The sequence below is a fragment of the Dendrobates tinctorius genome, unplaced genomic scaffold, assembly GCF_039654945.1.
Source record: "Dendrobates tinctorius isolate UK_male_01 unplaced genomic scaffold, ASM3965494v1 ptg000062l, whole genome shotgun sequence".
In the NCBI taxonomy this organism is placed as follows: domain Eukaryota; kingdom Metazoa; phylum Chordata; class Amphibia; order Anura; family Dendrobatidae; genus Dendrobates; species Dendrobates tinctorius.
In genome coordinates this window covers 14,813,174-14,837,780 of record NW_027361730.1, presented here as the reverse complement: position 1 = coordinate 14,837,780, position 24,607 = coordinate 14,813,174, and the positions used below count along the sequence as shown (strand labels likewise).

Below are 24,607 nucleotides of genomic sequence, written 5' to 3'. Positions count from 1 at the left end.
GGCGCCGAGGAAAGGCGCTGCACAGCCCTTATTATGCAGCAGAGACCACACAGACGACGTGATTGTCATCACGCCGCCTGCACGGCCTGATGACATCACGCCGTCTGTGCCGAAAGAAGACTGAGATGAGCGGGCGCCTCTTCAGAGCAGCAGGGGACATGGGGGAGTACTGTTTTTTTTTTTTTTTTTTTACCACCGGGTCCTATTGGGGACCTGTGCTGCCTCTTGGGGACATTTACCTGCCTATTGAGGACTATGCTGCCTATTTGGGACATTTACCTCCCTATTGAGGACTATGCTGCCTATTGGGGACATTTACCTGCCTATTGGGGACCTAATGATGCCTATTGGGATATTTACTTTCCTTAATGGGGACCTATGCTGCCTATTGGGGACCTAATGATGCCTATTGGGACATTTACTTTCCTTAATGGGGACCTGTGCTGCCTATTGGGGACATTTACCTGCCTATTGGTGACTATGCTGCCTATTGGGGACATTTACCCGCCGATTGGGAACATTTACCTGCCTATTGGGGACCTTTACCTGACTATTGGGGACTTTTGCTGCCTATTGGGGACATTTACCTGCCTACTGGGGACTCTCTCACCACACCAGTCTGAGCCTGAGGTAAAAGTGGAATTCCACCAATATGGGCACTGGTGAGACTACATTGGTGGCACTGATCAGACATTGATGGGCAGTGCAGTCTGTATTTCTCTGTGTGGGCAGTTTTATTGCTGATATAGTTTTTGTAGCACTGTATATATATTGGTATTTTACTAATAGCAATTTTGAATCCCTAGGAAACAATTTTATCAAGAAAGAGAAAAAATTGACTCGAGGTGTAGGATATTCAAGGAACCCATTAAAAAAAAATCGGTAAGTTTGTTGATTTTAACTTTACTTGTTCTTCATTTTAAATATTGTATTTGTTTCTGTTTTGTTTTATTACTTCAAAATAAGATATGTGCAGTGTGCATAGGAATTAGCAATTTGTTCATAGTTTTTTTTAAATTATATTCCGGCCCTCCAATGGTCTGAGGGATTTTGATCTTGCCCTCCTGTTTAAAAAGTTTGAGGACCCCTGGTCTAGAGACTGGCTAGGACACTCCATGACCTTTAATGTGCTTATTTTTGAGCCACTCCTTTGTTGCCTTGGCTGTATGTTTTGGGCCATTGTCTTGCTGGAAGACTCAGCCACGACCCATTAATAATGTCCTGGCGGAGGGAAGGAGGTTGTCACTAAGGACTTTACGGTACATGGCTCCATCCATTCTCCCATAGTTGCCATGAAGTAGTCCTGTGCTATTATCAGAGAAACACCCCCAAAACATAATATTTCTACATCCCATGCTTGACAGTGGGGACGGTGTTCTTTCGGTCATAGGCAGCATTTCTCTTCCTTCAAACACGGCGAGTTGAGTTAATGCCAAAGAGCTCAATTTTTGTCTCATCCATCCACAGCACCTTCTCCCAATCACTCACAGAATCATCCAGGTGTTCATTGGCAAACTTCAGACGAGCCTGCACTTGTGTCTTCTTGAGCAGGGGAACCTTACGGGCACTGCAGGATTTTAATCCTTTACGGCATAATCTGCTACTAATGGTTTTCTTGGTGACTGTGGTCCCAGCTGCCTTGAGATCATTAACAAGTTCACACTGTGTAGTTTTAGGCTGATCTCTCACCTTCCTCATGATCAAGGATACCCCACGAGGTGAGATTTTGCATGGTGCCCCAGACGGATGTCGATTGACAATCATTTTGTATTTCTTCCATTTTCTTACTATTGCACCAACAGTTGACTACTTTTCACCCAATGTGTAGCCTATTCCAACTTTGTGCAGGTGTATGATCTTGTCCCTGACATCCTTATAAAGCTCTTTGGTCTTGCCCATGTTGTATAGGTTAGAGTCTGACTGACTAATTGAGTCTGTGGTCAGGAGTTTTTTTATGAAGGTGACTATTTAAGACAGGTGTCTTTAATGCAGGTAACGAGTTGATTATGAGCATCTAACTGGTCTGTAGGAGTCTCATTGATATAGCAAAGGAAACCTGGGAAGCAGAGGTCACGCCCCATTGGAGCATCATCGAGCATGTCACACAGATGCAGGAGACGGTTGCGAAGATAATGTCCATCATAAAGGAACATCTCCTCTTGGCCCAAAAGGCTCAATCCCGGGTCTACAACCGGTCAGCAGAGTGAGACCGTTTAGCCCCGGGGACAGATTTCTTGTGATTATTAGCGGGGTTAAGAGTAAGTTGTTGGCCAAATGGCAAGGCCCCATGTGGTGGTAGAAAAGCTGGGTGAAGTGGACTACAAGGTTCATCACCGGAAAGATGTAAGCCATGCCAGGTCTACCACGTCAATCTTACCAAGCCATGTCACAAAAGGGACCCTATTGAAACCCTATGATTGCTGGTCAAGCTAGAAGGGGACATTGAAGGTGTCACAATAGCAAAGATTCTGTTGAGGGCCCAACACCAGCAGTGTTGGGAAGTGGTGGTGCAGAGCCGGGACTGGTTCTCAGATTTGTCGGGGTATACAGATGACATAGAACACGAGGTTTTGACAGAATCCCATGTGCAGGTGAACTTGAAGCCCTACCAAATTCCCGAGGCCCGCCGAGAACTGATCTTGAAGGAAGTGAAGAATATATGCTGGAACTTGGAGTCAATAAGGAATCTGACAGTGGGTGGTCTAACCTCATTGTCCTTGTTCCAAAACCTTATGGAGACTGGAGATTCGGTAATGATTATCAGAATTGAAACAAAGTCTCCAAGTTTAACTCATATCTGATGGCGTGTGTCAATGATCTGATCAACAGACTTGGCCTGGCAAGATACATAACCACCTTGGATTTAATAAAGGGATAATAACAAATCCTGGTGTCACAAGGAACAGACGGCTTTCTTTATGCCCAATGGATGCTTCCAATAAGTCTGGATGTCGTTTGGACTGCAGGGAGCTCCGGCCACTGTCCAGAAGGCCATGGACTGGATCCTTGCACACCATAAGAACTACACCGCAGCATACCTGGACAACATTGTAATCTTCACCCCTGATTGGGGAAGTCATCTCAAAAAGGTCCATGCAGTGTTCAATGCTCTCAGAAAGGCAGGGTTTTCTATAAATAAATAAAAAAATGTGCCATGGAGAAGCAGGAGGCTGAATATCTGTGATATATAGTGGGTAGAGGCAAAATAAAACCCCAGATCAATAAAGTGGATGCAATCCAGAACTGGCCTCTCTCAAAAAACAAGTTAGGGCCTCTCTGGAAAAGTCAGATTAGAAGCGGTCCTTTCTCAGGAGATGTACAGAGGAAAGCATCCTGTTCTCTACCTGAGTAGGATACTGTCGACAAGTGAGAAACTGTTCATTACGTACCGGTAATAGGATTTTTCAGAGTCCACGAAAGCACCCAGAGAGAGGGGATCCACCCACCATCAGGACAGGAACCTACAGATTTAAAAGGGGGGCGGTTCCCCTCACCTCCTCAGTTGTGTTTCAGAGTATGAGAGGAACCGCCATCAGATTGGCATACAATCATCTTCTTGCTTATACTACAAAATACAGTCACCTCTGTAGAGTGAAAACTTTTATAACACACTTCCCACAGAGTGCAGGAAAAAACTAAAGTGAATATTTACGGGAGGGGAACGTGCGGGTGCTGTCGTGGACTCCGTAAAATCCTATTACCGGCACATAATGACTGGTTTTCCTTTCGCCATGACAGCACCCACCGAGAGACTTTCAGAGACTATTACCTGGGAGGGTCCACAGCACTAAGTACTGATCACCCGAAATCTAAACTGGAGGTGGATGACAGGTGGATGACAGATCAAGGCAGTAGTGTCTATAAAAGGTGGAAGGTGACGACCACGTTGCTGCCTTACAAATCAAGTCAATGGAGACATCCTTCTTTTCCGCCCATGAAGATGCCATGGCCCGTGCAGAGTGCGCCCTCACTTCCTCTGGTGGGGATTCTCCTTTGAATGAATACGCCAAGCAGATCGCATCCTTTATCCATCGGGCGATGGTGTTCCTTGTGACACCCAACCCCTTCCTTCGACCCTGAAAAGAGACAAACAGGGCCCTACTGTCTCCAAGCCTGAGTCCTTTCTAAATACCCTAATACTGCTCTCTTTACATCTAGAGTATGGAATCTTCGCTCCTCTACCATAGCGGGATTATCATAGAAGGATGGCAAATATATTTCTTGGCTTCTATGAAATTTAGAAACAGCTTTAGGTAAATAGGCTGGGTCAGGCTTTAAAACTATCTTATCTTGTTAGACCCTTAACCCCTTCCCGACTTGTGACACAGCGTATGCGTCGTGAAAGTCGGTGCCAATCCGGCCCATGACGCATATGCTGTGTCAAGACTTCAAAGCCCCCCTGCGGGTCGGGTGACCGGGGTCACTGAAAGGTCACCCGACCCGCAGATACAGGGGGCTTTGTACTTCACCCCAGGGGGGTGGCTACGAACGCTCTGATTGGCTGTTTCACTTTCAACAGCCAATCAGAGCGATAGTAATATTTCATCAATGAAATTTGATGAAATATTACAATCCAGCCATGGCCGATGCTGCAGTATCATCGGACATGGCTGGAGACACTAATCTGACCCCTCCCCCACACCGGCTGGTGGGGGCAATCGGCCCCCGCCACGGACTGACTGCATCGATTGGCTGCTGCCGTCACAATCTGCTCCCCCTCCCCTTCCCTCCCTCCGCAGTCCGATCATCCCCCGCCCCCCTCACCCTCCGCGGTGCCTCAGAGTCCCGCTCTGGCTCCCGGTGTCCCGCCATCCCGGCTCATGGGCGCCACCATCTTGGAAAATGGCGGGCGCATGCGCAGTGCGATTATCATGTTTCACCAATGAAATCTGGTGAAATATTACAATCAAGCCATGGCCGATGCTGCAATAGCATCGGCCATGGCTGCAAACATCGATGAGACCCCCCCACTGACGGAACCGATCAGCCGCCGTCACCGACTGACGGAAGCAATCGGTCGCCGCAGTCATCATCAGCTCCCCTCCCCCTTCCCTCCGATCCCCCCCCCAGCCTTTCGATCCCCCCCTCCCCCTCCCCGGTACCTCCTGTCCCTCTGGCCATCCCGCCGGTGTCCCGCATCATGGGCGCCGCCATCTTGGAAAATGGCAGGCGCATGCGCACTGCGCCCGACGGATTCTGCCAGCTGCAGATTCAATCATTTATTTTGATCACTGTAATAAACTCACAGTGATCAAAATAAATAAAGTAAATAAACCCCCCGTTTATCACCCCCATAGGTAGGGACAAATAATAAAATAAAGAAAATATTTTTATTTTTCCGTTAGGGTTAGGGCTAGGGTTAGGGTTGGAATTGGGGTTAGGGTTGGAATTGGGGTTAGGGTTGGAATTGGGGTTAGGGTTGGAATTGGGGTTAGGGTTGGAATTGGGGTTAGGGTTGGAATTGGGGTTAGGGTTGGAATTGGGGTTAGGGTTGGAATTGGGGTTAGGGTTGGAATTGGGGTTAGGGTTGGAATTGGGGTTAGGGTTGGAATTGGGGTTAGGGTTGGAATTGGGGTTAGGGTTGGAATTAGGGTTAAGATTTGGGTTAGGGGTGGGTTGGGATTAGGGTTATGCTTGTGGTTAGGGTTAGAGTTGGGATTAGGGATAGGGGTGTGTTGGTGTTAGGGTTGTGGTTAGGGTTATGATTAGGGTTGGGATAAGGGTTAGGGGTGTGTTGTGGTTAGGGTTGGAGTTAGAATTGAGGGTTGCCACTGTTTAGGCACATCAGAGGGTCTCCAAACGCTACATGGCGCCATCATTTATTCCAGCCAATTTTACGTTCAAAAAGTCAAACAGTGCTCCCTCCATTCCGAGCCCCGACGTGTGCCCAAACAGTGGTTTACCCCCACATATGTGGTATCAGCGTACTCAGGAAAAATTGCACAACAACTTTTGGGGTCTAATTTCTCCTGTTACCCTTGGGCAAATAAAAAATTGGGGGCTAAAATTATTTTTGTGGAAAAAAAAAAAAGATTTTTTATTTTCATGGCTCTGCGTTATAAACTTCTGTGAAGCACTTGGGAGTAAAAAAGTGCTCACCACACATCTAGATAAGTTCCTTGGGCGGTCTGGTTTCCAAAATGGGGTCACTTGTGGGGTGGTTTCCACTGTTTAGGCACATCAGGGGCTCTGCAAACGTAACATGACGCCCGCAGACCATTCCATGAAGTCGCCATTTCAAAACGTCACTACTTCCCTTCTGAGCCCCGACGTGTGCCCGAACAGTGGTCCCCCCACATATGGGGTACCAGCGTACTCAGGACAAACTGGACAACAACTTTTGGGGTCCAATTTCTCCTGTTACCCTTGTGAAAATAAAAAATTGCGGACTTAAAAATCATTTTTTGAGGAAAAAAATGATTTTTTATTTTCACAGCTCTGCGTTATAAACTTCTGTGAAGCACTTGGGGGTTCAAAGTACTCACTATGCATCTAGATAAGTTCATTGGGGGGGTCTATTTTCCAAAATGGGGTCACTTGTGGGGGGGTTTTTACTGTTTAGGCACATCAGGGGCTCTGCAAACGTAACGTGACGCCCACAGACCATTCCATCAAGTCGGTATTTCAAAAAGTCACTACTTCCCTTCCGAGCCCCGACGTGTGCCAAAACAGTAGTTCCCCCCCCACATATGGGGTACCAGCGTACTCAGGAGAACCTGGACAACCACTTTAGGGGTCCAATTTCTCCTGTTACCATTGTGAAAATAAAAATTAGCGGGCTAAAAAATCATTTTTTTGTGGAAAAAAAAAATTATTTTTATTTTCACGGCTCTGCGTTATAAACTTCTGCGAAGCACTTGGGGGTTCAAAGTGCTCACTATGCATCTAGATAAGTTCCTTAGGGGGTCTAGTTTCCAAAATGGAGTCATTTGTATGAGAGCTCCAAAGTTTTGGCTCACAGAGGCTCTCCAAACACGACATGGTGTCCGCTAACGGTTGGAGCTAATTTTCCATTCAAAAAGTCAAATGGCGCTCCTTTCCTTCTGAGCCCTGCCGTGTGCCCAAACAGTGGTATCCCCCCACATATGAGGTACCAGCATACTCCGGACAAACGGTACAACAACTTTTGGGGTCCAATTTTTCATGTTACCCTCGTGAAAATAAAAAATAGCGGACTAAAAATCATTTTTTTGTGGAAAAAAATTATTTTTATTCTCACGGCTCTGCGTTATAATCTTCTGTGAAGCACTTGGGGGTTCAAAGTGCTTACCACACATCTAGATAAGTTCCTTTGGGGGGTCTAGTTTCCAAAATGGGGTCACTTGTGGGGGAGCTCCAATGTTTAGGCACACAGGGACTCTCCAAACGCGACATGGTGTCCGTTAACGATTGGAGCAAATTTTCTATTCAAAAAGTCAAATGGCGCTCCTTCCCTTCCGGGCCCGGCCGTGCGCCCAAACAGTGGTTTATTACCACATATGAGGTATTGGTGTACTCAGGAGAAATTGCCCAACAAATTTTAGGATCCATTTTACCCTGTTGCCCAAGTGAAAATGAAAAAACTGAGGCTAAAATAAAATTTTTGTGAAAAAAAAAAAAAAGTACTTTCTTTTTTTACGGATCAATTTGTGACGCACTTGGGGGTTCAAAGTATTCACTATGCATCTAGTTCCTTGGAGGGTCTAGTTTCCAAAATGGGGTCAAATGTGGGAGAGCTCCAATGTTTAGGCACACAGGGACTCTCCAAACGCGACATGGCAACCGCTAAATATTCCAGCATATTTTCCATTCAAAAAGTCAAATGGCGCTCCTCCTTCCCTTCTGAGCCCTGCAGTGAGCCCAAACAGTGGTTTATGACCACATATGAGGTATCGGTGTACTCAGGAGAAATTGCCCAACAAATTTTAGGATCCATTTTACCCTGTTGCCCATGTGAAAATGAAAAAAACTGAGGCTAAAAGAAAATTTTTGTTGGAAAAATAAAAATGTCCATTTTTCCATCCATGTTGCTTTAGTCCCTGTGAAGCACCTGAAGGGTTAATCTTCTTGAATGTAGTTTTGAGTAGCTTAAGGGGTGCAGTTTTTAGAATGGTGTCACTGTTGTTTTTTTTTCTGCCATATAGACCCCTCAAAGTGACTTCAAATGTGAGATGGTCCCTAAAAAAAAATGGTTTTGTAATTTTGTTGTAAAAATGAGAAATCGCTGGTCAAATTTGAACCCTTATAACTTTCTAACAAAAAAAAATGTTTCCAAAATTGTGCTGATGTAAAGTAGACATGTCGGAAATGTTATTTATTAACTATTTTGTGTCACATAACTCTCTGGTTTAACAGAATAAAAATTCAAAATTTAAAAATTGCCAAATTTTCAACATTTTCGCCAAATTTCCTTTTTTTTTCACAAATAAATGCAAAAATTATCGACCTAAATTTACCACTAACATGAAGCCCAATATGTCATGAAAAAACAGTCTCGGAATCGCTAGGATGAGTTGAAGTGTTCCTGAGTTATTACCTCATAAAGGGACACTGGTCAGAATTGCAAAAAATGGCTAGGTCATTAAGGTCAAAATAGGCTGGGTCATGAAGGGGTTAAGAAAGGAGCATCTACAGACAATGTCTGGATATCACTGACCCGTCTTGCGGAAGTCAAGGCAATCAACAAGGCGGTTTTTAAGGTCAAAACTTTAGTTGAGGCTGAGTCTAAGGGTTTGAAGGGGGGACCTGTCAAAGAATCTAGAACAAGATTTAAATCCCATGGAGGTAACCTAGGAATACGCACCGGTTTACTGCGTTCACAGGATTTTATAAATCTAGCGACCCATCTGTCTCCTGCTACATTGTGGTTATATAGCGCTCCTAGTGCTGATACCTGCACCTTAAGGGTATTACCCGATAACCCCAATTCTAGGCCCTTCTGCAAAAATACCAGAATTGCCGGAATGGAGACCTGATCTGACAGAGGTGCTGAGTGAAGTAAAAAATTTTTTCCAGGTCTTAAAATAGATTGATGAAATATTTTGTAGAGAAAACCGCAGGAAATCCGCAGGACAAAGTGCTGCGGTATTTCTGCGGTTTATCTGCGTTTTTTCTGCGGTTTTGCCCTGCGGTTTTACACCTCATAATGGATGAGGTGTAAAACCGCAGCATTTCTGCACCAAACAATTGACATGCTGCGGATTGTAAACCGCAGCAAAACCACGCGGAAAAAAAATGCAGCATGTGCACAGCTTTTTTTTATTTCCATAGGAAATAAAGGTACTGTACAACGCAGCAGAATCTGCTGCGTTTCTGCAGAGCCGGAAACGCAGCAGAATCCGCAGCGTGTGCACATACCCTTATATAGCCTGAATATGTTTTTTGGGTGAATATCCTGTTGCAACAGCAATGAAAGTCCCATGAAGTGCACACCATATAAGATGTAATATCGCAGAAAAATGTGGTAGCCATGCTGTGTAAGACTGCCTTAAAGCTTAATCAATTCAGGACCCATACTAAAAGGAAAAAAAAAAAAGGGTATAATCTCCTCCTTGTATTGCCAAAGTTTCAGTAATGTCAGCACCTTTGTTCCCAGTGGTGACATTGCTGTGATGCATGCTGGAAACAGCGGCGTCGATATCACTGGAATTTCGGTGCTGCAGGATGTGAGTATACACTGTTTTTATTTTAATTTGGGTTCTGAAAAGATTAAGCTGGAATTGTTCAGTGATGAATAATCATTTTAAAGTTGTAATAAATCACCAACACTAGCAAAGCAGCCCCACACCGTCACACCTCTCTCTCCATGCTTCAGGAGGTACCACACATGTAGAAACAGCCCACTCAACTTTTCCTCTTTTATGCGTCTCAGAAAGACATCGCAGTCTCTTTTTTTTGTTTGCGGTTTTTAGTAGTGGGTTGTGGGTTTTTTTTGCACAAATTTGACCATAAAGGCCTGTCTATCACAGTCTCCTCTAGATAGTGGATAGTTGTGTCTGCTACCTGATTTATGTGCATAAGTTGTTAGAGATGTTATCTGAGGTATTGTTAATTTGTGGTTACTAAAGGGCCTTTTACACATAGCGACGCACCAGCGATAACGATAGCGATCCGACTAGGCATAGATCGCTGGTGCGTCGTTACGTGATCGCTAGATAGCTTTCAAACAGTCCAATCTCATCAACGACTCTAGACAGATCAGCGATCTGCATAGCGACCTCATTGGTCGTTGAGTACCTTTCACATTACTTAATTGTAAGCGATTCAGACCTCGGTGGGCGTGCGTCAGCGCTTCATTTACAACACCCCCCAAGCACTGATTGGTGGTCACTGCTGCGCTCTCATTGGCCGGCGGCGTCATTAAAGAGTACGTAGTAGCCTTTCTGTTTAAATCTCTGGAGCGCTGTGGTTAGCTTCAAAACCTGCATTTTTCTCCTTAGAGACACAAGTGCATTTTTTGGTTTGATTTTGCTATTCGTCCTTCAGCAACCCTGTTGAAGACTCCTCAGCGTTATTTTCCAACACCTCCATTTTTGGGACCATCTGAAGAATCAACAGTGCTAGTTACGTCTTCTCTTTTTCTCCGCCATAACTTTCGGATTTTTCACACCGTCAAAGGTAGGTTTTTTTGGGGTCTAAAGTTATAATTTTTGTGTACGCAATTTTCTTTGTTTTCCTTTTTTTTTTTTTTTTTTTTTTCCGGGCTCACCACCATTGCTTTCTTTTTGAAAGCATAAACTTTTGTATGTCCATACGCAAAGGCCTGTTCAGACATTTCTGTTTTTAGAGCGCGCCCGCCCCCATTCATGCAATTTTTGAGCGTCATACTTATAGAGCTCAGCGACATGGCAGTCATTTTTGTTTTAGAGCACAAGTCAGGGCAGCCATTTTAGATTTGACACCGCATCCGCCCCCATTCTTGCTATTTTTTAGCGTGATACTTTTTTAGCACAGCGACCATGTGTCTTCCATTGAAACTCTTTTTTACCTATTGTATGTCCATCGTGTCCATATGCACAGGTCTGGGCAGCCATTTTAGTTTTCAGACCGCGCCCGCCCCCATTCTTGCATACAATAGGTAACATAGAGAGTGAAAAACTGATGCATGGTCGCTGAGCTATAAAAGTGTCACGCTCAAAAGTAGCAAGAAAATGGGGCGGGTGCAGTCTGAAACTTAAAATAGCTGCGCAGGTCAGTGCGTATTGACACAATGGACATACAAAAGGAAAAAAAAATTTAAATAGCAGAAACATGGTCGCTAAGCAATAAAAGTATTACGCTCCAAAAAGGCAAGCATGGGGGCGGGTGCGGTCTGTCACCTAAAATGGCTGCCAAGGCCAGTGCGTATGGACACAATGGACATAGAAAAGGAAAAAAAAAAGTTTGAATTGCAGATACATGGTCGCTGCGCTTTAAAATTGTTACGCTCAAAAATAGCAAGAATGCGGTGGGCACGGTTTAAAAAAAAAAAATGTCTGCCCAGTCCAATGCGTATGGACACAATGTACATAGAAATGGTAAAAGTGAACGCTTATCAATAAAGATAATGGAGGTGGACGAGTCAACAACAAATAAGGGGAAAACTAAAACGGGGGAACGCAAACTTCGGTACAATTGAAAAACATACCTGGCAAACAAAGCTGTCCTTTGATGAATAAAAAGAATCCACAAATAAAAGCGCAATAGCGATTGAGATAGGGACGCTGAAGCAACCGCGGTGTGAAAGCCGTTAAAATATGAACGCTGTAGCGACTCACACAGGAACGCTGAAGCCAAACCGGTTAATACCATCCACTATGCACGGGAACAAAGTGTTGAATGAGGCGCTACAGCGTTGTCTTTTATAACTACGTCGGATACATTTCACACATTGTGAGCGCTGTAAAGACCAATAGGGGCAGAGGAGGCATGGCCGGTAAGTCACTCCTGTGTCGCTGAGCTCTGCGTCGCTAACGACGTCGCTCGTCGTTTTTAAGCTTCAAACACCGCAATGAGTGCTGGCCAGCGGGACGCCAACGATGGAAAAATGGACCTGCACATTCGAGCACGATCAGCGATAGCCGACGGGGGGGTCCGGTCGCCGCTACATTTCACACTTAGCGAGATCGCTAGCTATATTGCTGTTGCGTCACAATATCGGTGATGCTCGAGCAATATCGCGAGCGATCTCGCTTAGTGTGAAACCCCCTTAAGGCTGGTTACTCTGATGAGCTTATCCTCTGCAGAAGAGGTCATTCTTGGTCTTCCTTCCTGAGGCGTCCTCATGAGACACATGTCATGATCTCAGTGCGGGTTTGACTCGCACACGTGGGGTTAATGTCTGGAACCAGTGCTGATGACTGGCATTTCTGGGGTTAAAGGTTGTGATCCCGATGCAGGCTTACCTGCACACCTGGGGCTATGATTGTGGCCTCTCCCTGGTTCTGGGGGAGGCTTCTTATAGCCTCAGGACACTCCCATCCCTGTCAGTTATACTTTCGCCCTTGGCATTGTGTGGTGACCCCCTGAGTGTGTTTGTGCTGTGTTCTGGTTACTTGATTCTCTGTGTATGACTCGGTCTGTTCCCTGGATATCGCTTTGGATTCTGCCTGGTACCTCCTATGTCTGGTTGGTTTTGATCTCTGCTTGGCCCTGATTATCCGCTCTGTCTCATCCCTGGTACTGTACTGTGATCCTGTGTATGACCTTTGGCTTTGTCTGACCTCCCGTCTGTTTATCCCTCCTGTGCCTCATTTGCTCATACTGTTGTGACCTCCGTTTTGCCTGACTCTGAGTTGTTGTATGGTGTCCTGTCATATCTGAAAGCAGGACGCTAAGCCACGCCCCCTTGCAGTCACATGACCATAGGTCCCGTGCAAGCTTGTTCAGTTTCAGTGTCCGCAGGTCCTATGCCTCTTTACTTTCCAGCGCTGACTGGACCCTGACACTAATAGTTGAAGCACGCCTGGTCACCTCTGCTGCCCTGCTCCCCAGGTAACTCATAGCACTGCTTCTGTACTCAGGACACGCGCACTGGCTCTATGAGCAAGTGTAGTGCGGTGTCTTTGACATTATAACTGACCGTTTCAGTTTTTTTTTTTTCTTAAGAAAAAAAAAAAAAAAAGTGTGTGTTATCCTCATGGATCCCATACAAGCCTTCTGATCAGGTCAAGCACCTGACCCAAATGTTCCATAAGCTCAATGTGGAACAACGCACGATGGCCCAGACCCAGCAACAGTTGGTGGTTACTGTGCAGGGGGCTGCCGATGCAGGGGCTTCTGGTTCTGGGGGTAGGGATGTGTCATTAGCGTCACCCGAATCTCCGGTCAAATTACCAGACCTTTTCTCAGGGGATAAAAAGGAGTTCAGGTCTTTCAGAGAAGTATGCAAACTTTTTTTTTCTCTAAGGCCCCGCTCCTCCAGGGATGAATTCCAGAGGGTGGGGGTCATTATTTCCCTACTTCGGGGGGCTCCGCAAGCATGGGCTTTCTCTTGGTCTTCCTCTGCTCCTGAACGTATATGTCGGTGAACGCATTCTTTGAGGCCCTCGGGCACATTTATGATGAACCTGACCGAGTGCGATTGGCAGAGGACATGTTGATGAGTGTCTGTCAGGGGAAACACTCAGCTGAGTGGTTTTGTTCTGAGTTCCGCCGCTGGGCGGCAAAGGTCTCTTGGAGAGACGCCGCACTCCGAGGACTCTTTCGCAGAGGCTTGTCCGAGCGGCTGCAGGATGCCTTGGCGTTACATCCCCCATCTAACTCTCTCGAGGACGCCATGACCCAGGCCGTCCGGATGGACCGCAGGCTGCGGGCCAGAGGGGTGATGCAGGTGGATACTCCATTATTCCCCAGTGGAAAAGAGACTGCCCCTGAGCCCATGGATGTAGGCGCCCTCTCCCTGAAGGATACGGAGAGGAAACGCCGGAAGGACAAGCAGTTATGCTTTTACAGTGGTAAAACGGGAGTGCCCAAATTGCCCGTCTTCAAACCCGGTCGGCGGGAAACGATTAGGTCTGGGTAGTCAACGGGGAGGCTGCTCAGACCCCCAGGTACCATTTTCCTCATTTTCTAAAGTAGTACTGCCTGTGGAACTGTTTGTGGATGGTAGTTCTTTTTTTCCTCTACAGCCTTCGTGGACTGCGGATCATCTATTAATCTTATTGACTCCCAATTGGTCACACACTGCAAGATAGGGACAGTTAGGCTCAACGTTCCGATCAAGGTGATGGCCATTGACTCATCTCCCCTCACTAAGGAGGGAATTCGCTTTATGTCTGATGTGTTTTCGCTCAGAGTGGGTGCTACTCATGTGGAAAACATAAGTTGTTTTGTGCTGGACAATCTACATGCAGGGTTGGTGTTGGGCATGCCCTGGTTACAACACCATAACCCAGTTATTAACTGGAAAACGGGGGAGATTGTACAATGGGGGTTTAATGATTTTGAGTTATGTGATAAATCCGCACTGCTGGTTGAACCTGTTAAATCTGTGTCTGTATCATCTGTCGAGCTGGAAGGTATTCCGGAATGCCTGAAGGACTTCAAAGATGTATTCTCTGAAAGCGAGGCCGAGACGTTACCGCCACATAGACCCTTTGACTGCGCTATTGAGCAGGTCCCGGGGGCTAAATTACCCAAAGCCCGTCTGTTTAATTTGTCCGGTCCTGAGCGCTTGGCTATGAAGGAGTACATTCCTGAATGTATGCGCAAAGGACACATACGTCCTTCAGTCTCACCTGTGGCGGCAGGTTTCTTTTTTGTAAAGAAAAAAGATGGCGGGTTACGTCCCTGTCTCGACTTCCGGGAGCTTAATCAAATTACTGTACGGAATACGTACCCCCTTCCGTTGATTCCCGATTTATGGAACCAACTATCAGGGGCAAAGTGGTTTTCTAAACTGGACCTTCGGGGGGCATATAATTTGATAAGGGTCCGAGAGGGGGATGAATGGAAAACCGCGTTCCTCACGACCGAGGGACTATTTGAAAATTTAGTCATGCCGTTTGGTCTCACCAACGCCCCTGCCATATTTCAGAATTTCATCAACGTGGTATTCTCGGATCTCATTGGTCGTTTTGTCGTTATCTACTTAGATGATATTTTGATATATTCCCCCGACAGGTATTCTCATTTGGAACATGTACGAACTGTGCTTCAAAGGCTGAGAGAAAATCATTTGTATGCCAAATTGGAAAAATGTGTATTCTGTGTACAAGAGTTGTCCTTTTTGGGGTTAATTGTATCCGGTGAGGGTTTTCGCATGGACCCCAAGAAGGTGCAGGCCATTGCGGATTGGGTGCAACCGCGAGATCTTAAGGGTCTTCAGCGCTTCTTGGGGTTAGCCAATTATTACCGCAAATTTATCCGGGGGTTTTCGCAAGTGGTCAAACCTCTCACGGATCTAACATGCAAAGGTGCGGATGTGAGAAATTGGTCCACGCTCGCAAAAGAGGCCTTTGCGACGCTGAAAAAATGTTTTATGTCTGCTCCTGTGTTAGTGCAGCCAGATCCGTCCAAACCATTCGTCGTGGAAGTGGACGCCTCTGAGGTGGGGGTGGGGGCGGTGTTGTCCCAAGGGCCTGCCACTCTAACCAACCTCAGGCCATGTGCTTCCTTTTCCAAGAAGTTCTCTGCTGTGGAAAGAAACTACGACGTAGGCAATAGAGAGCTTCTTGCGGTCAAATTGGCGTTTGAAGAATGGAGGCACTTTTTGGAGGGGGCCAGTCACCCGGTTACGGTGATCACGGATCACAAAAATTTGTCGTACATTGAGTCTGCTAAAAGACTAACGCCCAGACAAGCCCGTTGGTCACTTTTTTTTCCCGTTTTCAGTTTACGATTACATTTCGTCCAGGGTCTAAGAATGTCAAGGCTGACGCCTTATCACGCAGTTTTCAGCAGGTGTCGCCTGAATTGGAACGGGAGATTCAGGGGGCCCAGTCGCAGGCCTCGGCGGCCAAGCCGGAGGGGAAGTTGTTTGTCCCAGAGCAACTTCGCCTGAAACTCTTGCAGGAGTTCCATGAATCCAAGCTGAGTGCTCACCCTGGTATTTCAGCCACACGTCTGGCGGTGGCTAGGATCTTTTGGTGGCTTACCCTTGGTTCGGACATAAAAAAATTCATTGCTGGTTGTGGGGTCTGCGCTCGTTCTAAAAGCTCTCATAGCCAGCCGGCAGGGGAGCTGATACCCTTGGCAGTGCCCGAAAGGCCATGGACTCACTTATCCATGGATTTTGTTACCAATCTCCCTCCATCTAAGGGTAATACAGTGGTATGGGTAGTGGTGGACAGGATTTCTAAGCAGGCTCATTTCGTACTCCTGTCCAGTCACTACCGTCAGCTGAGACGTTGTCCAGGTTGTTTGTGCAGCATGTTATTGGGGTACCCCTGAATGTGGTGTCTGATCGTGGTGTGCAGTTTGTGGCTAAGTTTTGGCGTGCTTTCTGCAAAAAATTAGGTATGTCTCTGTCCTTTTCGTCTGCATACCATCCTGAGAGCAATGGGCAGACGGAGCGCACTAACCAGTCCCTGGAACAGATCCTCAGGTGTCTAACCTCTGCTAGACAGAGTGACTGGTGCGATGCACTGCCGTTGGCTGAATTTGCCTTCAATAGTCGGGTGAGTCAATCCACTGGTAGGTCCCCTTTCTTGATTAACTATGGGTTCAGTCCTCATTTTGGTGAGTTTTCTCGTCTGGATTCGGGGTGCCCCGGGGCTGAGGACTCTGTTCAGCGGTTAAAAGATACATGGGCAGAAGTCCAGAAGCGTATATCCAGGTCTCAAGGCAGGTATAAGTTTTTCGCGGACAGGAAACGAACACCTGGTCCCACGTTTCAGGTTGGAGAGAAAGTTTGGCTCTCCAAGTGAAACATTAAGATAAAGATTCCGTCAGCCAAGTTAGGACCCAAATTCATTGGCCCGTACAAGATTGTGGAAAAAAATCAATCCAGTGGCGTATAGGCTGTGCCTTCCACCCTCTTTCAAGATCCCTAACGTCTTCCACAAATCTCTACTGAAACCTTTTGAAGCAGTCCGGGGAGACTCCGAGTCTGCTGCTTCTCATGTTTTGGTCGAGGGGCAGGTGGAGTACGAGGTTGGTCATATCGTAGATTCCAGGTTGGTACGGCGGTCGGTACAGTACCTGGTTCATTGGAAGGGGTATGGACCGGAAGACAGGTCCTGGGTACCGGCCCGGTTGATGCATGCTGATCGCCTGGTACGGGCTTTCCATGCTAAGTACCCGGGCAAGCCTGGGGGTCCAGAGGCCCCCCCCCGTTGAGAGGGGGGTACTGTCATGATCTCAGTGCGGGTTTGACTCGCACCGTGGGGTTAATGTCTGGAACCAGTGCTGATGACTGGCATTTCTGGGGTTAAAGGTTGTGATCCCGATGCAGGCTTACCTGCACACCTGGGGCTATGATTGTGGCCTGTTATGATTGAGTCAGGGCTGTGGAGTCGGTAAGCCAAACCTGCGACTCAGACTCCTCAATTTCCCTTACACCGACTCCGACTCCGACTCCCACACATATTGCTTATATTTAAGTGAAAAATTTATTGTAGTACAATGTGAACCTCAGACATTTACCGTATTTTTCGCTTTATAAGACGCTCCGGATTATAAGACGCACCACAATTTTTGAGGAGAAAAATAAGAAAAAAATATTTTTTAATAAAATGGTGGTGCCTCTTATAATTCTTGCATCTTATTGCTTACCGGGGTTGGTGGCTGCGGTGTAGAGGGGTCCCAGGCTCGCTGCTGGAGGAGGCAGGCGTGGAGTGATGCTGCAGGCCGCATTCAGGGATGAGGGGGGGCTCCGATGTGTGCTGTTGCTGCTGCAGAGTCTTGTGCTGGTGTCAGGTTTCTCCACTTGTCCGGCGGTTGGAGGCCGGTGCTGCGGGTGCTCCGGTGCGGCGTTGTGTGCCCATCGATGCCCGGGGCTCTGCCGACATTGTTCGACAATCCAGAGCCCCAGCATTTCCTCGGTTCCCTGTATATGTGCGCTGAAGTGCCGGTAAAAAAAAAATGGCCGCCGGCGCGTGCGCAGATGGGATCTCGGGACCAGTTCTCGAGAGATGAGATCTGAAATCTCATCTCTCGAGAGCTGGGTCCCAAGATCCCATCTGCGCACGCGCGGCGGCCATTTTTTTTGCAGGCACCACCGCGCGCACACAGGGAACCCAGGGAAAATGGCCGTCGGCGCGTGCGCAGATGGGATCTCGGGACCCACCTCTCGAGAGATGAGATTTCAAATCTCATCTCTCGAGAACTGGGTCCCGAGATCCCATCTGCGCACGCGCCGGCGGCCATCTTTTTACCGGCACACAGGGAACTGAGGAAATGCCGGGGCTCTGGCCTGTCGCACAATGTTGGCAGAGCCCCGGGCATCGACGGGCACACAACGCGGCACCGGACACACCCGCAGCAGCGGCCAGCAACCGCCGGACACCCCCGATCACAGCCTAGGTAAGGCATGTCCGCTTTGTAAGACGCACCCCTGTTTTCCCCCCAAATTTTGGGGAAAAAAAGTGCGTCTTACAAAGCGGAAAATACGGTAATCATTTTTATGATCCAATAATCAAGATATTTAGATAGAACAGAATATATATTGGTGTACTACCTGGTTTTCATTCTTTTTGGTACAGATACGATATGGATAGACAGATATGGATAAATGGATAGAGCAGATTTCTAATCTGCTTTTGCTATTGAGAACATTATCTATGAGCTCAAAAACCTTACAGGTGATGCAGTTTTTTAAAAAGATGATCAACTTTTGCAGCTGAAAAACGTATCCTCAAACACAGGAAAAACGCTGTGTGTGAATGTAGCCTTAGATCAGGAATATAACAGCCATTTATAGGACATTTCATAACTTTCCCAAACTCCTATGAATAAATATTCAGCACATCCTGCATTGAATTACTGTACCCAATTTATTATATATTTTAGGAGTCGGTCCATTTTATACCGACTCCGACTCCACCAAAATGAGCACCGACTCCGACTCCACAGCCCTGCGTAGAAGGCAAAAATAGAAATGCTAGCTAAGTCCAGAAAACCAGAGAAGTTGGCAGCTATCGGATTGCAGACCCCTGAACCTATCAACACAACTAGCAGTAGCCGTGGGGGGCTCCTACGATGCCCTAGGCCCCTCTATCACAGCCGGAGGACTACATAGCCTAAAGACAGAAAGGGAAATCTAAACTGCCCCAGAGCAGACCCCAAAGCAAAAGGCAGCCCCCCACATATAATGACGGTGAAGCAAGAAGAAAGACTGAGCAAAGATGGGGCCCATGCTAGCTTAGATAGGAAAGGACAGGAAGGCTGCTGTCTGCAATCCGTGAAAAACCCTATGAAAATAAGAGCCAACAAACTGACAGTAAAAAAGGCCCTGAAGACGCTAGGCTTCAAAAAAGCTATGTCAGTACTCAGGAATATTCTGAAGACAGAGCAACAGGCAAAAGGAGATTCAGCTCACCCCAGCAGGGAATGGCAGAATCCAGAAAAGCAAGGAAAACAAAACACTAATGCAAAAAGGCAAAGCAGAAATCTTAGCTTTAGATGAGCAGGAATCAGACTGGTTTCCTAGAAGTCCACAGAGAAATCACCCGCAGGCCAGAAGGGCGTCGGCAGCCTTATATCCAGTCATTAACTCCACTCAGCCCGTCATCATCATCAGCCCCAGGTGTTTGACAATCAGGCTCACTACCTTTCTTCACCAGAAGAGGGAGTTCCTCGGGCCTCAGTAGTGAAGGGGAAAATGAACTCACAACAGTGGCCTCTCCCTGGTTCTGGGGGAGGCTTCTTATAGCCTCAGGACGCTCCCATCCCTGTCAGTTATACTTTCGCCCTTGGCATTGTGTGGTGACTCCCTGAGTGTGTTTGTGCTGTGTTCTGGTTACTTGATTCTCTGTGTATGACTCGGTCTGTTCCCTGGATATCGCTTTGGATTCTGCCTGGTACCTCCTATGTCTGGTTGGTTTTGATCTCTGCTTGGCCCTGATTATCCGCTCTGTCTCATCCCTGGTACTGTACTGTGATCCTGTGTATGACCTTTGGCTTTGTCTGACCTCCCGTCTGTTTATCCCTCCTGTGCCTCGTTTGCTCGTACTGTTGTGACCTCCGTTTTGCCTGACTCTGAGTTGTTGTATGGTGTCCTGTCATATCTGAAAGCAGGACGCTAAGCCACGCCCCCTTGCAGTCACATGACCATAGGTCCCGTGCAAGCTTGTTCAGTTTCAGTGTCCGCAGGTCCTATGCCTCTTTACTTTCCAGCGCTGACTGGACCCTGACACTAATAGTTGAAGCACGCCTGGTCACCTCTGCTGCCCTGCTCCCCAGGTAACTCTTAGCACTGCTTCTGTACTCAGGACACGCGCACTGGCTCTATGAGCAAGTGTAGTGCGGTGTCTTTGACAACACAGTGTTACAGGGACTGATAGTTTTCATGAAAGCACTTCATGAAAACTTCAAGGAGTTTTCCAGTTTGAATGACTTTCATATCATAAAGTAATGATGGACTGTTTTTCTCTTCACTTGGTTGAGTGGTTCTTGTCATACTCTGTCTTAAAACAGTTGTGAAATAGTGCTCAGTACTGTTTGGAGCTGAGGACCAATACTGCCTCTGCAAAACACACCTCATGGTCACAAACACTTTCTGAAAGCAGGTGGTTCCACAAGTGAGCTTTTAACAAGGCTACCAGTTCATTAGAGAGAACACCAGGGGGGTGTAATGCTGTCTTCATAGTAAAAAGGATGAAGGGGGAAATTTTAGAAATGTATAGTTTAACACATATTCTGGTTTGTTTCAATAGTGTTTCTTTACTTGTTGTTTCCATATTTGTTACGTCATGCTTTTGCAAAAACACGTCTGTCTAATCTTTTAATCGGTGTTATATATAGAATCTAACTATATATATATATATATATATATATATATATAATCTATATACGGTAGATATTGTATATTAAAAATCAGTATAGTCTTAGAGAGTATGATGTCTTGAATTGTCTAGCAAAATCACCTTTGAAAAATACAGTAGCATGAGTACATTCTGAGTAAACACTAAACTAAATGAGGCTTTCTATATGACAGTATGATTGTAGTGGATCTTCTCGTCATCCTCTTTAGACAAGTAATTAGGATTCTGTGCTTGCTCCATTACCTTTGACACACTGTTAAAGATAAAATGTCTCACCTCTAAGCCTTTTCCTATATGGCTCCCATTCAATTTAAGTCCAAATGTATACAAGTCAGGTGCATGTAGCTCATTCAACATACCATTTTCTATATGACTGAATTGCTGTGTGGGTGTAATCTTTTGAATCCTCCACAGTCTGATGTGGATTAATTGCCGATTCTTGTTCAAAACATGGCTACATGTGGGGGGTTAGTGCTATTGTGAGGCTTATGTTGTAATTATGTACCTAATTTTCTTGTAATCTTTTGGCACATTTGTTCACCCATTGTTTAGATGACATTCACTTTTCACAAAAAAAAAAAAACAGTAAATAGATTAAAAGAAGGTAATGCATAGCATATATTGTATATGACAGGGATTTCTTTGGTTGAAAAACCATTTTCACCTGAAAACAATTTCCACCACTATACAAATTGAATATATGGGCATACTTAGTCTATATGTACAAAAATTGGTACATATTCTGCAGCAATAGAAAAATGACTCACTCAGACTGAATTCATCCCCGTCAGGGGGGTCGTTAAGAGCCTCCAATGCAGATTCATCCAAGGATAATGGAAAATAGAATTATTTATGCAGAGATATTTTGCTATCAAAACTATGGACACCTTGATAGATCCCGATAGATTCCATTATAAATCAATACGGTCAGTTGGGAACTGTCGGTATCAGCTGTATGTCGGATCTGGCACTGCATTCTGGTGTCTTATGGTGTCTCTGTACAGCACTATATAATGGCATCCACTAAGCACAGTATCCATTACAAGCCTTAATATTACAACATCCTATAGAAAAAGTCACCTAAATACCTCCATAATTCAAAGACATAAACAGTAGAGTCCTATAGAAGTGTATAGGTTCCATATTATCTCCCTTCACTATGGAACTACAGTATATTACAGTAATGTGCGTTAGCCCTTCAGGGATGTCAGTGAGTGTATGCTTTTATAGGTGGCGCATCTACACTGAACATGAATAAAGGGAATCTCTCCCAGGTTGTACTGAGAACAGCATATTTATGGGCAGAGACCCCAATTCTAGCTGTTGGTCACTTCCTGGGTTCCTTGCTTTAGTTTTGATATCACCGTTTTATCTCTCATCCTGTCAGTTATGCGCTCAGTCTATCCCAGCCTGTATTACTGATTGACATCTGTCTTCTGACGCAATGCATATTCAGATAGCTGTTAATCAGTGGCAACAGATCAATTATCATTGAGAGAACTGGAGGACCTGCAGCAGATAAAGACCCCCGATTCATTAAAGTGAATGTCCCACAATCAAAGTATATTTTATTCAATATATCTTGGAAGAATAATAACAAGTTCCACAAATGGATGTTTTAAAAAAAATTACCTGTGCTCAGATAATCTTAGAAATGTGCCCCCACTATGTAACGTGTAATGGCTGTATCTCACCATGAATAGTTGCTCCATTTTGTGGTCGGCATATACCACCACTCCAGGCCAGGGGAGAGGAAGTACAAATCAATTATGATAGACGAAATAGCAGGAGCTCACAGCAGCTGCTGCTTTCTGAGGTAATATATTTCCCTGCCTGAAGGAGTCCCTGTGCTCTTGAAAGCTTGCAAAATATATTTTTCTGGCTAACACAGTACCACAATATAATTTTTTTATTGTACATCCTTGCCTCAGGTAACATATTTCCCTTCCGGAGGTAAAATATTTAGTTGCTTGAGGTAACACATATTCCATCCTGAGGTAGCACATTTCCCTGCCTGAGGTAAAACATTTTCTTTCCTGAGGTAACATTTCCCTGCCTGAGGGAAAATATATTTCCCTGCCTGAGGTAAAACATTTTCTTTCCTGAAGTAACACACTTCCCTTCCTGAGGTAACACATTTAATTGCCTAAGGTAACACATTTTCTTTCCCGAGGTAACACACTTCCCTTCCTGAGGGAAAATATTTTGCTGCCTGAGGAAATACATATTTCCTTGCCTGAGGTAACATATTTCCCTTCCTGAGGTAAAATATTTTGCTGCCTGATAGAACACATTTACCTGCCTGAGGTATTTCCCTTTCTGACGTAAAACATTTCCCTGCCTGAGGTAAAACATTTTGCTGCCTGAGTTAAAAAAAAAAAATTGCTGCCTAAGGTAAAACATTTTCCTTCCTTAGGTAACATATTTCTCTTCCTGAGGTAACACACTTCCCTTCCTGGGAAAAAATATTTCACTGCCTGGGGTAACACATTTCCCTTCCTGAGGTAACACATTTCCCACCCTGAGGTCTCCAGTCACCCGAGCTCATCATAAGTCAAGTCAGTGACGTAGGAGCTCCGGCAGCCGCTGAGCTTATATGTCAACGACTTGATTTATGATGAGTAGGACTGGTGAGACACGGCAAAAACAATCAGTACTGTGTTAAAACAGACAGGAAAATGTATTACCTCAGAAAGTAGCAACTGCCAGGCCCTGCTGTTTCATCTGTGTACTCACCATAAATTGTATATTCCTACCCTGACCATGTTCCTGAATAGTCAGACAAGACACAGACATTACACAGTATATAACAGGGACACATTTATAAGATTATCTCAGCACAGGAATATTTTTTAAAACATCTAATTGTGGAAATTACTATTATTCCAAAATCTAATAATTAAAATGTACTTTGTTAGTAGGACAACCCCTTTAAGGTGTTTATGCCAGTTTTCGGGAATAAAACACCTTAATAACTCAGAAGCTGCACAAAAACTCCACGACTTTTGCTGTTTTCACCAAAATGGGCAGAGCACGGGCAGGACAGGGGAGTGACTATGTCTGCCTGTTTAATTCATGAAAATTTAGGCCATTTTAGTGGTGCAAATTTCACCAAAAATGTACCCCAGTTCCTGACTAGAGTACATTTCTGTCGAAGAATCATAACACTTGCAAGATGCGCATCTTACTGAATTACGGTAAGTGCATTCTACTCCTGCACGCCCCTTCATTAAGACTGGCATATACAACAGTAGATAACGCAGTGTTAAAAATCAGTGTCTCCATGTCTACTTCATGCTGCTCTCAGATGGGGCTGCAAAAACCTAATGACATTGTCTAACACTAATAAAACACTTAGAGGAACAATACTATACACAATGGATTCAAAACAAATCTACTAAGTTTTTAGCTTTGAATTTCCCTATATTTGAGAAATCCTGGACCTGATACTAAGACACAGAAAACTGTCCACCTATATAAACCATGTGAGCAGATTATAAAGCAGTCTCTTACTTTGGTGTGAAGTTTGGCAAACTGTTTGTCGTCCAGTAGCGTCTGTGTGTAAACTCTTCTCTTATAGCGGAACTAAAAAGATATAAAAACATAGATAACACCGGTCCAGGTAACATATATGTTTATGTACATTCATTTCATTATGATATGCCTGCACAGCTCAGCATGTAATATAAAATGCATCACTCATACAAGATCAGTCAGTTCTTGAT

General features: G+C 45.4%; 1 protein-coding gene across 6 annotated transcripts in view; it reads right to left on the bottom strand.

Annotated features, from left to right (window-relative positions):
• The window catches only part of SHANK3 (SH3 and multiple ankyrin repeat domains 3), a 609,395-nt gene that overhangs the window by 259,726 nt on the left and 325,062 nt on the right, over positions 1-24,607 (bottom strand). For all 6 annotated transcript variants that reach the window (XM_073579308.1, XM_073579309.1, XM_073579307.1 and 3 more), the window contains one exon: positions 24,396-24,467. In XM_073579308.1, coding sequence (XP_073435409.1) covers positions 24,396-24,467 — 72 coding nt within the window. The remainder of the gene's footprint in view (positions 1-24,395; positions 24,468-24,607) is intronic.